Source organism: Protopterus annectens, chromosome 13.part0 (genome assembly GCF_019279795.1).
Source record: "Protopterus annectens isolate FY-2018-M chromosome 13.part0, PAN1.0, whole genome shotgun sequence".
NCBI classification, from domain to species: Eukaryota; Metazoa; Chordata; order Ceratodontiformes; family Protopteridae; genus Protopterus; species Protopterus annectens.
In genome coordinates, this window is record NC_056747.1 from 349,067,225 (window position 1) to 349,081,378 (window position 14,154).

At 42.2% G+C, this 14,154-nt stretch overlaps 1 protein-coding gene across 1 annotated transcript in view; it reads left to right on the forward strand.

Annotated features, from left to right (window-relative positions):
* The window catches only part of MED12 (mediator complex subunit 12), a 4,088,267-nt gene that overhangs the window by 3,943,489 nt on the left and 130,624 nt on the right, over positions 1-14,154 (forward strand). Inside the window, exon 42 of the mRNA XM_044054827.1 lies at positions 9,544-9,625. Coding sequence (XP_043910762.1) covers positions 9,544-9,625 — 82 coding nt within the window. The remainder of the gene's footprint in view (positions 1-9,543; positions 9,626-14,154) is intronic.

The following is a 14,154-nucleotide window of genomic DNA, read 5'->3' on the forward strand; positions in this document are numbered from 1 at the left end:
TTTTGTAAAACCGAATTGGAAATAGTCGCACATCTTGTTGCTGTTTGCGCCACACTAATGGCAGAGGGACTGTATACTGAAAGGCATAATAATGTGGCTTGACTGTTACTCTGGAGATTGTGCAAACATTATGGCATCGAAGTGGCTGAAAAACACTGGAAACATTGAAGTGGCTGAAAAACACTGGAAACATGAGCCTCAAAGAATCATAGAAAATTAAGTTTTTATCACATGGGATCACCCAATACCAACAGTTCAAAAGATAGATGCTAGAAAACCAGATATAGTGGTCCAAGAAAAGTAGTAGTATTGATCATTGAAATCACCACACCCAGTGACTACAGTGTCTTGCGTACAGAGAGACACAAAGTCATAAAATACTTGGATCTGCAGGCAAAAACGAGAGCCATGTGGAAGAAAGATACCCAGACAGTTCCAATAGTAGTAGGAGCAACTGGTCTTATAAAAAAGAATTTACAATCACATTTAGATATGTTACCAATTTATGTAACACCGTACGAATTGCAGGAGTCGTCATTACTGGGCACATTGCAGGTGCTGCGAAGAGCACTTTTGGCTGACATCAAAGAGTAAAACAACACTAATTTCATGAGCTTTAATTGTACTTTTTCTTAGGAATGGGGTCTATTCCCATCATGGTATTAGAAACCCAAAAGACTTGGAGAAATTAAAAATGACAGATACCCTACTAAAAGGATACAGTGCCTAAACATGTCTTTCTTACATGGACAGACTCAAAGCCTTGTCACCTTACTTTGTATCCTACAGACTGCTAGGAGGTGACCTGTGTTTGGCATACAGGGCATCTTCCGACCGAGTACAAATGAATTTACTGCACATATATAAACCTCCACTGCAACATCAACTGAACGTTTTGCAGGGACGGGTATATCTCATAGAGGAAACTGCTACTTTGGAACAGATTATCCATCCGCTTAAAACATGTTCATCCCTGTCCATAGTCAAGCGCAGCTTGGATCTATGGATGGGAAACAGAAAATTTACCCAGGAATGCCCCCTGTACTACTAATGGCCAGAGGCAGCTCCTAAATGCTTTATCCAGTGAATGTGTCCTCTCACATTATCTATGCTATGATCACAGTTACTCTCATTGGGGGTAATATATAATTATCAACCATCGGGTAAGTAAGGCCAATCTCTAACCAAATGGGATTGGTTAATTTGAGCACAAAAAGGGAAATTGTCCAGACGTAAAATGGCTTTCAAGGGCAGCTAGCCTAGTACTTTACCTATGTGAAACTTCAGTCTCGCTTGAAAACTTGTCTTGGCGAACAAAAACTATTACACTTCCCTGCTACTCTCCCAAAGTGACAACTCAGAACTTCTGGTCCTCTGTCAGTAATCTCTTAAAACCTGGTAGAGCCTCTCAACCTAATTTTATTTCATGACCTGAAAAAAATTGTTCCATTGCACACTGGAAGACTTCATTTGCAGAATTTATTCCAAATGGCATCCTGAAAAATTTGTGTCTTCCAAATGGGGTACTAAATGTAGTTAGTAATGGAAGATTTGCCATCAAGCATTACTTGCCAAAATGAACTTTTCGCATCTAAGACAGAAAAAACAGTGGCATTCGTTATTAAAGCTGCAACTTGACTGTAATCATAGGATGATGAGGTCTTTTAATGCTTTGTTCAAATCTCTTGGGTCAATGCATTCTGATTTCGTCTGAGCCTTTTTTGTGAGCTGCTACTATGGACAACACCCATTCATTAGGTTCTGTAACTGAACACAATTACACCGTACTGCACCATTTTTTCCATCTGAGCTTTGACTTTATGCTGCATAGCTAGCTGAACTTTTCTTGCTGGTGTGACAACTGGACTGATCTCTGGGTCTAATTTTATAGAATACACAACTGGAAGTTTACCCAACTTGTCATCAAAAACATCAGCATACCCTGAAAAAAATAGTGTTAGTGAAGCTGGAACTGGGACATGTGATATTTGATGAACGTCTTTGGTAAAATGAAGCAGATTCATTCTCAAACTGTCTCTAAGACTCAGTAATGACTGCACAGGTCTTTGGACTACAGTTCTTGCCTGCATAACATGAAAGCACTACTGAGTCTTCAGTCTGAATTTCTTCACCTCCATAAGCAGCAAGTTTCGCACAACTGGTCAGATGTAGTTGCTCACCAGCTCTTGCTTTAACAAAAGTATTTGCAGACATAACATTGCATTTGAACCGGTGTCTACTTTGAGCTCAGTGGGTTTACCATTGATTAGGACAGTACAGAATATTTTGTTCTTTGCCAGCAAATCTGCTGCATCATTTCTCTCACCAATTACTGACGCACCATCCACATAGAAAGCAGACTATTGCAGTTCAACTTGATCAATTTGCTTTTTCAAGTGATCCATCTTTATAACAGTATGAGGCTTACTTGATTTACAAAATATTTGAAAATGGTTCCATTTCTTACATTTATGGCATCGCTGACCCAAAGGCTAAGCACTTTTCTCTTTTAGACTCATGGTTGGTGCCACAATTGCAACAGTTAACAATAAAGCTTGACTTGGGTTTTGCTGACTCACCCTTGTACTGTACTGACCATGCTCCTTTAACTGAACTAGTCTTAGAACTTGCTGGAAGGTTGTGGGACTTCCCAGGAAAACCTCCAAGGGCTGCAGCTGCCACATGCTTAGGCCTGTTTTTGCCTGCCACATGTTGCATGCTGTCTGCATTTGCTCTGGACCTTGATGAAACTATGCTCTTATCACTTGCAAGCATATTTATGTGCCTTTCTGTAACTTCATGGCTTTGACAAATCTCAATAGCTTTGCTCAGCGTTAAATCACTGTAGTGAAGCATAATCTTTCTCACAGCATCACTATTAATACCACACATGAGCCTGTTCTTTATTAGCTCATCTTTTAAATCACCAAGCGTTCACGTTTTAGCTCTGTTTCTCAGGTCAGTAATATAAAATGATCTCCTTTTCCTATGTTGCAGTATTCTTGGCGTGGGATTTCCTGCTTTCAGGCGACCTGTACATCGGCTCCTATACAGAAGCTTCAGCTTGGCTGTTGCAGCTGTGTGGGACATCAGACATAGGGCCATAAACCAGGGACCTTATGTGTGGCATCTGCATGCACAATTCTCAGAACTTTTTGGCCGCAGATGACTTTGCATCGTACGATTGTTCTCCAGACGTCGGATCGACGTTGATGGAGGTGACAGATCCACCGAACGCTCAACTCCTATATTGGTAGTTGGCGGGGCGTCCGGGTGCAAAGCAGTAGATAAGTAACCCGTTGGGTTTTTGCATTTCTAATATTTTACCGATCTTTCGCATTGCTTAGGCTTGGTTGTTGTAGCTTTCAGCTGATGTCAGGAAAAAGGGAAAATGCCAATGCGGGTGGAAGATTCCCCATAAGGACGCCCATGACAAATGCGTTTTCTGCTTAGGCCTGTAACACGACCACAACGCCTGCCCTGTTTGTAAATCTTTTGTGTCTAAGACCTTAGGTAGCCTTCTGGCAGCTCTGAACCTTTACTTAGCAAACCACCGCATCAAACGGCTGGCTCTCAGGATGGATCCTGCTTCGGAGGCCGCCCACGTACCTTCCGTGTAAGAAGGCCAAGATGCCTAGTCCTTCATCGCCTACTGCTTTGCACCCGGATGCCCCGCCAACTACCAATATAGGAGTTGAGCGTTCGGTGGATCTGTCACCTCCATCGACCTCCCTCGTGGAGGCCACTGCACAGCTGATGTCCTGCACGTCCACGGAGCCTGTCGATGTTGAGGGGGAACCAGATTTGGGGGTTCCTTCGACCTGGATCCAGACCTCTGATACAGCTGCTGCCAAACCCAGCTCTAGACAGACTCCAACCAAAAGGAAGCAGAAAACTAAACATATTTCACCTGCTTCTGAAGCCCCACCAGACTGGGAGGCCTTCACCTCCTCTCTTATGCAGGCCTTTATGGCGCTTAGGCCTTCTTCCTCACCCACAACTACATTGCCTCTGCTAAGCCCTAGGCCTACCTCTGCTTCTTCTATGCCTGTGGCTCCCCTCCCTGAGGAAGAAGAACATGAATCTACTTACTCTTCCTCTGATGAATCCATCTCTTATGCATCCCAGATTGCCCCTCCCAAGGAATATTATTCTCCTTATGAGGATTCTGTGGAAGGAGATTCTCCACCTGAAGACATTACATTTTGTGAAACCATCACCAAAATGAAAGACTAATGGGATACTTCCCAGATGACAGAAACCCAAAAAAAGATACTTTGAACTGCTGCAAGTGGAGTCCCCTTCAGCTGTTCCCCCTGTTCTTCCTGCATACTTGGATGCATTTTCTGCAGCCTCTAGAACTCCTGACTCACAGCCCCCTGCAGCTAAGCGTCCAGACCGCTTCTACAAAGTGCCAGAGGAGCAAATATTCCTCATAAAGCAGACCCAGCAGTGATTGCCCCTGATAAACAGTCTAGGTTGCTTCCTCCTGCCTCCCTATTGCCAACGGATAAAGATAGCAAATCTATGGATAGGATAGGCAAGAAGGTGTGCACTTCCTCCACTTTGGCCTTCAAAGCTGTTAACTATCAAACACACATGACCAAGTATGCCGTGGACTTAGTATCCCAAGCCACCTCTATGTTGGCTTCTATAACTGACAGTCCCATTAAAACGGGTATCTCCTCCAAACTATCCTTAGAACTGCAAGTGGCTAGACACTCTATAAGATGCAGCTATGATGCTGCAGACGCTTCTGCTCGCTCTGCAGCATCAGCATCTGTCCTTAGGAGATATTCTTGGCTTAGACTACAAAATCTGCCAGAGGACGTCAAGTCCAAAATCTTGGATGCTCCCCTGGATCACAGCTTCCTCTCTGGAAAGCAATCTGCAGACCTATTTAAGAATCTGCAAGAAAAAAGCAAAGATTTACAGGATATTAAACATCTCCTGATACCCCGTATACACAAATTGTATAGGAACTACCTGGTTAAAACTACCTTTGTTAGGCGTAACCCACATTCTGCTGCCTCTTCCTCCAGACCCAGAAGAAGAACTAGAAGACATTCCTCATCCATACCCACTGGCCCACCTCCTCAACCTAGACAGCCTTTTCAGGATAGGGGAGGTCCCAGTAATATGTGACTGCCTTGCTCATCTGCCCCTCTCAGCTCGCCTTACCCACTGTTTCTCCTTCTGGAAGAAAATCACCACAGACCAATGGGTATTAACCATTATTCAAAAAGGATACTTCCTATCCTGGACACAAATTCCCCCCTGGAAAGGCATTCCATTTCCCCCCCAAAAAAACAGTGCCATCTCCTTCCACAAATTCTGTCAGACCTGCAACAACAAGGCACAATAGAGCCTGTTCCCACAGGGCAAGAAGGAAAGGGATTCTACTCCCATCTGTTCCTGGTCCCTCTAAAGGACTGTTCCTGGAGACCCATTTTGGATCTCTCCTTCCTAAACCTTTACCTGCAGGTACCATCCTTCAAAATGCTGTCACTGCCCACTCTCTTGCCCCTCATACCCTCAAATGCTTTCATGGTCACCCTGGACCTAAAAGATGCTTACCTACACATTCCTATCAGGGCCTCACACAGACGTTTCCTGCGTTTCTCTGGCCCATCCTCGCACTTCCAATTTATGGCCTTGCCCTTTGTCTTATCCACTGCCCCAAGAGTGTTTACAAAGTGCCTAGCCCCAGCCATTGCCTTCTGCAAGACCCAAGGAATCCAGATTTACCCATATCTGGATGACATTACATATCCTGGCACAGTCAGAAGATTCCCTCTTAAGACATCTATACTTCACTATGTCCCTTCTACAAAGCCTAGGGTTCACCCCAAACCTCAAGAAGTCCTCCCTGAACCCAGACAAGGACAAGATATTCCTAGGTTGCAGAATCAATACAGACTGAATGAAAGCCTTTCTCCCACAGGACAAGGTTCTAGCTCTAGTTTCCCACTTCCAGGAAGTCTTGTTCTCCCAGACAGTCACTGCAAGGCAATTTCTTCGACTCCTGGGATTGATGGCAGCAACCATCCCCATGCTACCATTGGCCAGAATGCATATGCGAAAACTGCAATGGTACTTCAGAAATATCTGGTCACAACACCAGAATCACTTGAAACAAGTTATTCCCCTTCTTCCCTGTTTAAAGAAGGAAATAATTTGGTGGATTCAACAAGTACAATTAAACCCGGGCCTTCCACTGCAACCCTCCAACCCACATAAATATTGCATACAGATGCTTCAGACTCAGGTTGGGGAGCCAACTTGCACTCTGAGTCCAAGCCCAGTGGCAACCTCCCATGAAAACCAAACACATCAATGTAAAGGAGATGACAGCAGTTCTTTTAGCTCTGCAAACCTTCCTACCCCTACTGCTACCAGGTCCTCTTCTGATAGTGATGGACAATACCACTGTAATGTGGTACATCAACAAACAGGGAGGTACCAAGACATACCAATTGTGCAGGCTAGCCCTATTTATTTGGGACCTAGCATCCCAGCACAACATATCCCTGCAAGCCAGCTACATCCCTTCGCAGGACAACAAACAAGCAGATCTTCTGATCAGAACATCCTCTCCACAACAGGAATGGATGCTGGACAGGACCATTTTCCTAGACATAGTCTACCGGTGGGGCACTCCACAAGTAAACCTGTTTGCCTCCCCCCCAGAACAGGCAACTGCAGACCTTCTGCACAAAGACTTACTCCCCCCAAGCCTGGAGAGTAGACGCCTTTAGTTTCAACTGGGAGGGAAAGTTCCTGTACGCCTTCCCCCCCTTCCCTCTGATTCAGAAAGTCCTTCTGAAAATCAGGCAGGACAAACCAAAAATCTTGCTAGTGATTCCCTACTGGCCAAGCCAGCACTGGTTCCCCATTCTGTACAATTTAGCCAAGGGGAAATCACTGCCATTTACCTCACAAGTTGAACCTTCTGACATAAGACAAAGGAACTCTCTTACACCCACACTTGCAAATGCTATCCCTGACTCTGTGGGTGATAAATTACCAACCCCATTCAGACACCACTATTAAGAGGACGTGCTATCAGTCCTGAGGGAGGAAAGGTCCATCACCCTCACCATACAGACCTGTACCTTGATCTGTAAACTTCTCACTAAACTTAAACCATCAACTGGTGCCTGCCTTATCCCTGTTAATACCTGAAGCTTGCTGATAAACATCTTGCTTGTCTCACTTCATTGTTATAAATCACTGTTATATCTGAAGCCACTGTCCCTACATCTTAGAGGAAGTCATTCTTGCTACCCCTTCATAAAGGTTGCACCGCCGAAGCTGTCAACTTCCAAACCACTGCTATTGTCTCACCTCTTTCCAAAAATTGAAAGCATTGCATCCACAGTCAGGTTTTTCATTTCCTCCAAACCAACACACTACTTTGTACAACATGGCTTTTGCTTCAACCACTGCCCTATTGTCTTTCCTTAATACTGTTTACAGTGAGAAAAATGAAAATAAACTTATTTCTGCCATTTTCCTTGATATCACTAGACTTTGACATTGTATTTTGTCCAAAATTACTTCGCTCCCTTTACTCTATTGTTTTTTCCTCTCCAACAGTTGACTGGTGTACTAACCCCCCCCCCCCCCATCCATTCTCCGACAGTCAGGTGGCACTGTGACTTCTCTGTTTATCTATCATTATCAATCAGGGTTCCGTAAGGGTCTGTACTTGTACTTATTCATAAATTAGCTTGTCTCCGCCTCATTTCAAGCCACCCTTCTCTAATTTATCAGTGATGCCACACGTATCTGCTGTGCACCTTCATTACCCTCTAGCTATTACTTGAGTTATTTACCTCCATTGAGGCTTAGCTTTCTCAGTCTCAGCTGCTTCTATATCCCACAAAAACTATGTTAATGCCCTTTATCCTCAGAATATAAACCAAGAGAACATGTTCTCAGTGTATCACTATCAAGTAATATAATTGGAAGTAGTGCACCAAACCAAGATTTTAGGTGTAACCCCTGAAGATCAGCTTTAGTTTGATAAACTTATTCAAAACATGGTCGAACACTTACCACTAGTTAAGCCTTCTTTACAGTCTCCAGCTTTTTCCCCAGTTACATAAAACCACTGGTACATCCCATCTTCCATCAGATTTTCTTTATGCCTCACCTATTAACTAATATTAATGTATGACCACTACAAAAAATCAGAACAATGTTAAACAAAACTGCTAAACTTGCTACCCATATATCCTATTCTTCTCATCACTGTTTAGCTCTCAGAAAATTAATTTTGCTTGAATTCAAAAACTGTAAGTTTGTCTCGGTGAAAACTAGCTCATAGTTTTCTGTTTTTTCCTTTCCTGATAAATTCCCCTCCCAGTTCTCCTCTTCTGTGGTATACTGAATGGTGACTCCATATATTCTGCATGTATCTCAAAGATGTGGAATTCATTTGTCACATCCATTAGGCAGCTAGCCTTCTCCAATTCCTACAAAGAAAAATTAAAAGATTTTCTACACAGCTTATGTCTCTGTTCCTGTAATTCCTCCCCAGGCTGAACCAACTTTCCTATAATTTTTCTTCTTTTCTCCTCCTCACACCTATCATACTCCTCTTTAGAATCCATCATCCCTCTGAACTCTAACGTGTCTCCTTTTCAGTTTAACCATTCTTCCTTCCTTCCTGACATCCCCTTTGTCTTTATCTTTGTCTTAAATCTGCAATGTTTTATTTATTTATTATATTGCATTATATTTTCTAGTTTAAAGTTAACATCATTTCTTTATATTTATAATGTGTAGTACAATCTATGTCTTTTGCCATTTTCTGTTAAATGTATGGAGCTTTTCTCCCCAGGCCATTGCTGAAAAGTGGTCTTGTATGCCCCAGCTGGACTATCCTGGTAAACAAACAAAATCATAGACATTTAAGGAGAAGATGAGTTAATGAGGAGATAGAAGAGAGAGAACGCAGCCCCCAAGAAAGAGTGGTTCAAGACAGGAAAGATAGGTTCAGGATAGTGCCATCTGAAATTGGGTACACTGGAAGGGGGTAGATAATTGTTCATAATGTTGAACCACTAGATTAAGGGCTGTATAATCATGGAAAAATATTTGGTTAAGGGGTTTATGTAACTGCTGATACTGGGCTGATGTGGAATTTTTTAAAGTATGGTGAGAAAGAAACCCCATAAGCCATCAGTAGAACAAAATGAAATGCGCCATGCATGTTGACCACATTGTATATGGAGTTATGAAAATTGTTTGTTTTGACAAAAAAGAAAGTATGCTTTATGTAAGCTAAGTAATATTTTGTCATAAGGAAGCAGAGGCCTGAAAATTTTATAAAACTGACCATTTTCGTTTCACAGGATGTGCGAGTGCTTGTGGGTGGTGAGTTGTTAAACTTGATTGTTTGGAGGATAGTCTCAATTATCGTTTTGTATTCTATTTTTGTAGTTATGTTGGGACTGTAGTTGGGGGATTGCATTATCAGTTTTAAAATAGACACGCAATGACAACTAAGCTTCCCCCCCCCCTTCCATTCTATAGTTTCAACGGCAAGGAATGCAGCAAACGCAACAGCAGCAGCAGACAGCAGCCCTGGTCAGGCAGCTCCAGCAACAGCTTTCAAGTAAGTACCACCTTTAGATTTATGCAGCAGATGTTTCATCAGTGGATGTTTACCCTTTTCAAGCTTACCAAGAGTTCTACGGCCAAAGCAGTGCCTCTGTATTTACCAGCATAGGATCTCACAACACTGTTTGAGTCGGTGAGTATTCAGATCTTCAAGGAACCCTCTGCGTGGAGTCTGATCTCTTGAGATACACAGTTTATCTAACTTTTATTGCTGCTTTTCTTTAAGTGTTGAGCTTCGATTATTAGGATGTGCTTTTCTCATTTGGTCTTCACACCGTGTCTGTTTGGCAAAGTTAAAAGGTTTGAATAGCCCCAGGGTTCACCACTTCTGGCTAGCTACTAATCCTTTGTGGGTCTCCATATGTTGGTAATTGCAGGGGTTCTACTTTAAGTACCGTAAGTAAGTATAAACCTTTCAAATTTGTACCTATGGATTTAATGTCTTTTCCATCAGGGTTCAGCCTGTGGGGGTTATAGAATCTGACTAGTATCTGAGACTGGCAATTTCCGAAAGATTTCAGCCCCTGAACTCTGCCTGTTCCACCAATAATTCCTAGCTTTATACAGAATTACCCTAGATCTCATTTGCCACCTTCCTTGATAGAAGCTTAATCTTGAGCTTCACTAGGTTGTATCCTTTTTGTGTGTCTTCATGCCATATTTTCACCCCCCCCTTCCTCTACCCTAGATTTTCCGTAATGATTTGGTGTGTTCTTGCAATTTTGTAGTAGATAGGGTTAGGTAGTGTATTTTTAGCATTAGTATAAGGTTGTTTCATAGTGCTCGTGGGCTTTTCCCTCCTTGTTGTATGGAGTTATTTCTCCCTAGTTAACTTTCAAATAGTTGTGTAGTGGGTATGATTGTTGCTGTACTTCTAGTTAGGTAGCATGTTTTTCCAGTATGTTGTGTGTTTACTGTTCCTTACAGCTAAAGGGTTTAGGAAGTATGTGGTATGTGGCTACAAGCTGCCTTCCCAAGACTCAAATGATCATTGGATGTACTGTCTCGAGGCTGCACACTTCGGAGATCCATTGGCAGCTTTGTACTACTGCCCATATATTTCCACGGCTTAATGAATTCTGTTCTATTAAGTGTTTACTTAAATTAAAGGCTTTAGATAGATGAGGGTTAATATTTATATTTATATCTGAAGTCTAACTACACACTACTAGATGTATTTTTTGGACTTAAATTTGTTTCTTTATGTATATCCTTTTTCATTCATTTATATTTTAGGTTATTAATGTGTGATTATATTATAATTGTCAGTTCATCCACTAGACCTGAGGATGTAAACCTTCATATATAATGCACAAAAGTTACAACTTTTCTGTCAGGATAATTGCTCTGTTACAGGATAAAAGATGCGAACTACCGACTAAACCTTTGAAAACTAATCAAATGCAATCACACCCTGTTGGAGCTATAGTAAAAGGAGAACATAATGCATTAAACTTGCTTGCTGACAGATGTTGAAGAATATCATTTTGTTAACAGATTTATTTTGTGGAAAAAAAAAAGCTAAACATAATTACCTTATAGTCAAGGAGCCTTTCTTCATACAAAATTATAGGGTTATAGATAAGTACTAACCCAGCTGCCCTTGTGAGCCATTTTAAGCCTAGCCAATTTCCCTTGAGTTAATCTGTCCTATTTGATGTTATATTGGCCTTTATCGATTCCATGGTCAGTAGCATTACCTCTGCTGAGAAAAACTGGGATAATACAATAGATAATTTGAGGTGAGGGGACCCATACATGGGATAAAATATTTAGGAGTGCCTCTGTCCATTAGTAGTACTGGGGCAATCCTAGGATAAATTTTTTGTTTCCCATCCATAGATCCAAGTTGTGCGTAAATAAATAGATCCAAGTTGTACGTAAATAAGGGCAGGAGTAAGTATTGCTTTAGGTGGATGGGGGAGTCTGTCAGAGAGCAGCATTATCTTCTTTGAGATGTATCTGTCCCTCCAAATCATTCTAATGATGTTGCAGAAGAGATTTAGATCCCTAGACTGAGTATTTCTGATGACATTTGACTTGCTGATGCACAGTAAATTCATAAGTATTGAGTAGGAGGATGCCTTGTATGCCAGACCACAGATCACTTCTTGGCAGTGTGTAGGATACCGAGTGCAGTGATAGGGCTTAGTCAGTCTATGTAGAACATATTATTGAGGCCGTCTCTCTGGGTATTCCTATTGTTGCATATGTCTGGACAGGTAAGTACCAAAAGGAGCATTATGCACAATAATTGTTATGAGGGTTGAGTTAAGATGAACATTGACATCTCTAGCTCTAGAACACAGTCCCTTTGTTTATAAGCAATGCAGTGTAGAAGGACGTTTATGCCACTGGACACAGGTTGGTCAGAAGTAGGGTCACTATCCATATAAGTTCCCACATCCTGAACAGTTGGGTCAACTCTTAGGGGTTTATTGTCATTGTGGTAGTAACCCAGTGTTGAAGACTTCTCAAAGGTTATGATGCATTTTTGGCATTTAGTTTCTGCCCATGATTTTTGCACCAGTTTATTATATTTAATCCTTAATATATCCTGTTCTCTGTCTTGACAGTGTAAATAAAAATTATCCACATGAGTTGCTTTCCTCATTATTATCTCTGTCAAGAAGCCAGGCTGTGTATGCCTGTTTACCAGGTATTGAAAGGCCATTTCCAGTAACCAAAGAGGAAGCTTAGAAAGGAAAGGGCCACAATTCTCATTAATATAAATAATGAATGAAAGAGTAGAAGATTGTTGGTCTGTAGTCCTAGTATGCAGAACTCTTTTGCAGCCAAGATGGGAATGGGGATTCTTGTAGCCCAGGACATGGCTTTGTGTAGTAGCACCCATTTAGTGGAAATCTGTGGGCATAACCATATTATGTGGAAGTGACAACACCATGGCATGACAAGGCTTGTCCCCTTTGAAAGGTCTTTCAGGAGAGAATTGCTCCTAGTGAAGACGTTTTAACACCATAAGTTGAAGTATTTGGATTTTTCATGGCAAAGTTAATGTGTATTGTTGTGGGAGTGGTATTCTAGGAGGATTCATACCAGTAGTCACAGGCATAACCAAGGAGATTTTACCATTGTAGAAGAAGCTTATTTTCAGTTTTATGACCAACAAATTGCTGGTGAGGTAATAGGTCCAGTGCAATGAGTATAATTCTCCATCTCATTAACTTCTCTCATTTTAAATTGTCTGACCACATCTTGGTAATTGAAGAGGTCATGACTAGATATGTTTATTGTTGCCCATTCTTGATTGCAAGAAGTTGAACTGAATTAATTTCAAGAATCATGGATGATAGATATTTAGGAAAAAGATGATCCCGTTGTTCCAATGTAGTAATTCCCCATTCAGTGGTTACAATCTCAGATTCTGCTTGTTAGGAGTCTACTTATCTCATTCTTATCCCACCCTATAACCTCATTTCCCACCTAGACTTCCCATTCTGTGGATCCCAAACTTTGCTGGAGTCTGGGAAGTTTTTAATGGTCATTTCTGTCTGAAAAAAATTAAGTTCATTGAGAAGTAAAATTGGTCTAGGTAGGCATCTAACCAAAAATATTGAATGTCCTTCTATTCCAGTGTTGCAGTATTCACTTTGGTGTGGGATTTTCCACCTCAGACAATATGACATTAGCTTCTATACAAAAGCTTTTTGCCTGGCTGTCATAGGTGCGTGGGACGCCACACGTAAAGCCATAAACCAGGGTCCTTAAATGTGACGTCGGTACGCACAGACCTCAGAACTTTTCAGCCGCAGACATCACTTCGATCATCCTGCTCCTTCAGATGATTTCTTCAGAAAGATAAGTACCCCGTTTGGGGTTTTTCTTGTTTTCCCTAGTGTCTTTGCTTCTGCTTGGTTTGCTGTAGTTCCTGGCTGATGTCAGCTAAAAAAGGCAAATGTAGTTGCGGACGGCAGATACCACACAGACGTGCACGACAAGTGCGTATTTTGTCTAGGTAAGGAGCACGACCATACATCGTGTTCCATTTGTAAGTCCTTTGTGCATGGGACACTCCGCAGTCATCTGACCGCATTAAACCTCTACCTCGAAAATCAGTGTCTCAAGCGTCTAGCCCTTAGGATGGATCTGGAATTGGCCAAACACCCAGAACTCCCAAAGAAGGCCAAAGTTTCCAGGCCTCTTCCTGCTGCCACTCCGCTTACGGCCATCCCACCAGCTTCAGATTTAGGGGCCGAGGAACACCCGATTTTTCCATTGGCTTCGACAGTTCCCCTTGAGGTAGCTGCTTCGCCAGCCACAGAATGCACGTCCACGGAGTCTATTCAGCCATCTGCCACAACCAACGTCGAGGGGGAACCGTTTGCTGGTCAACCGACTCCTCTCCTTCTGCAGGTCTGGCCTCAATTCCCATCCCTTCCCTTAGGCCTATGCCCACCAAGAAAAAACAGAAAACTAAACATACCATTCCACCTTTTGAAACTCAGACAGACTGACAGTCCTTCATGGCCCTCCTCCTACTTCCATCCCTGTCCTCAGTCCTCT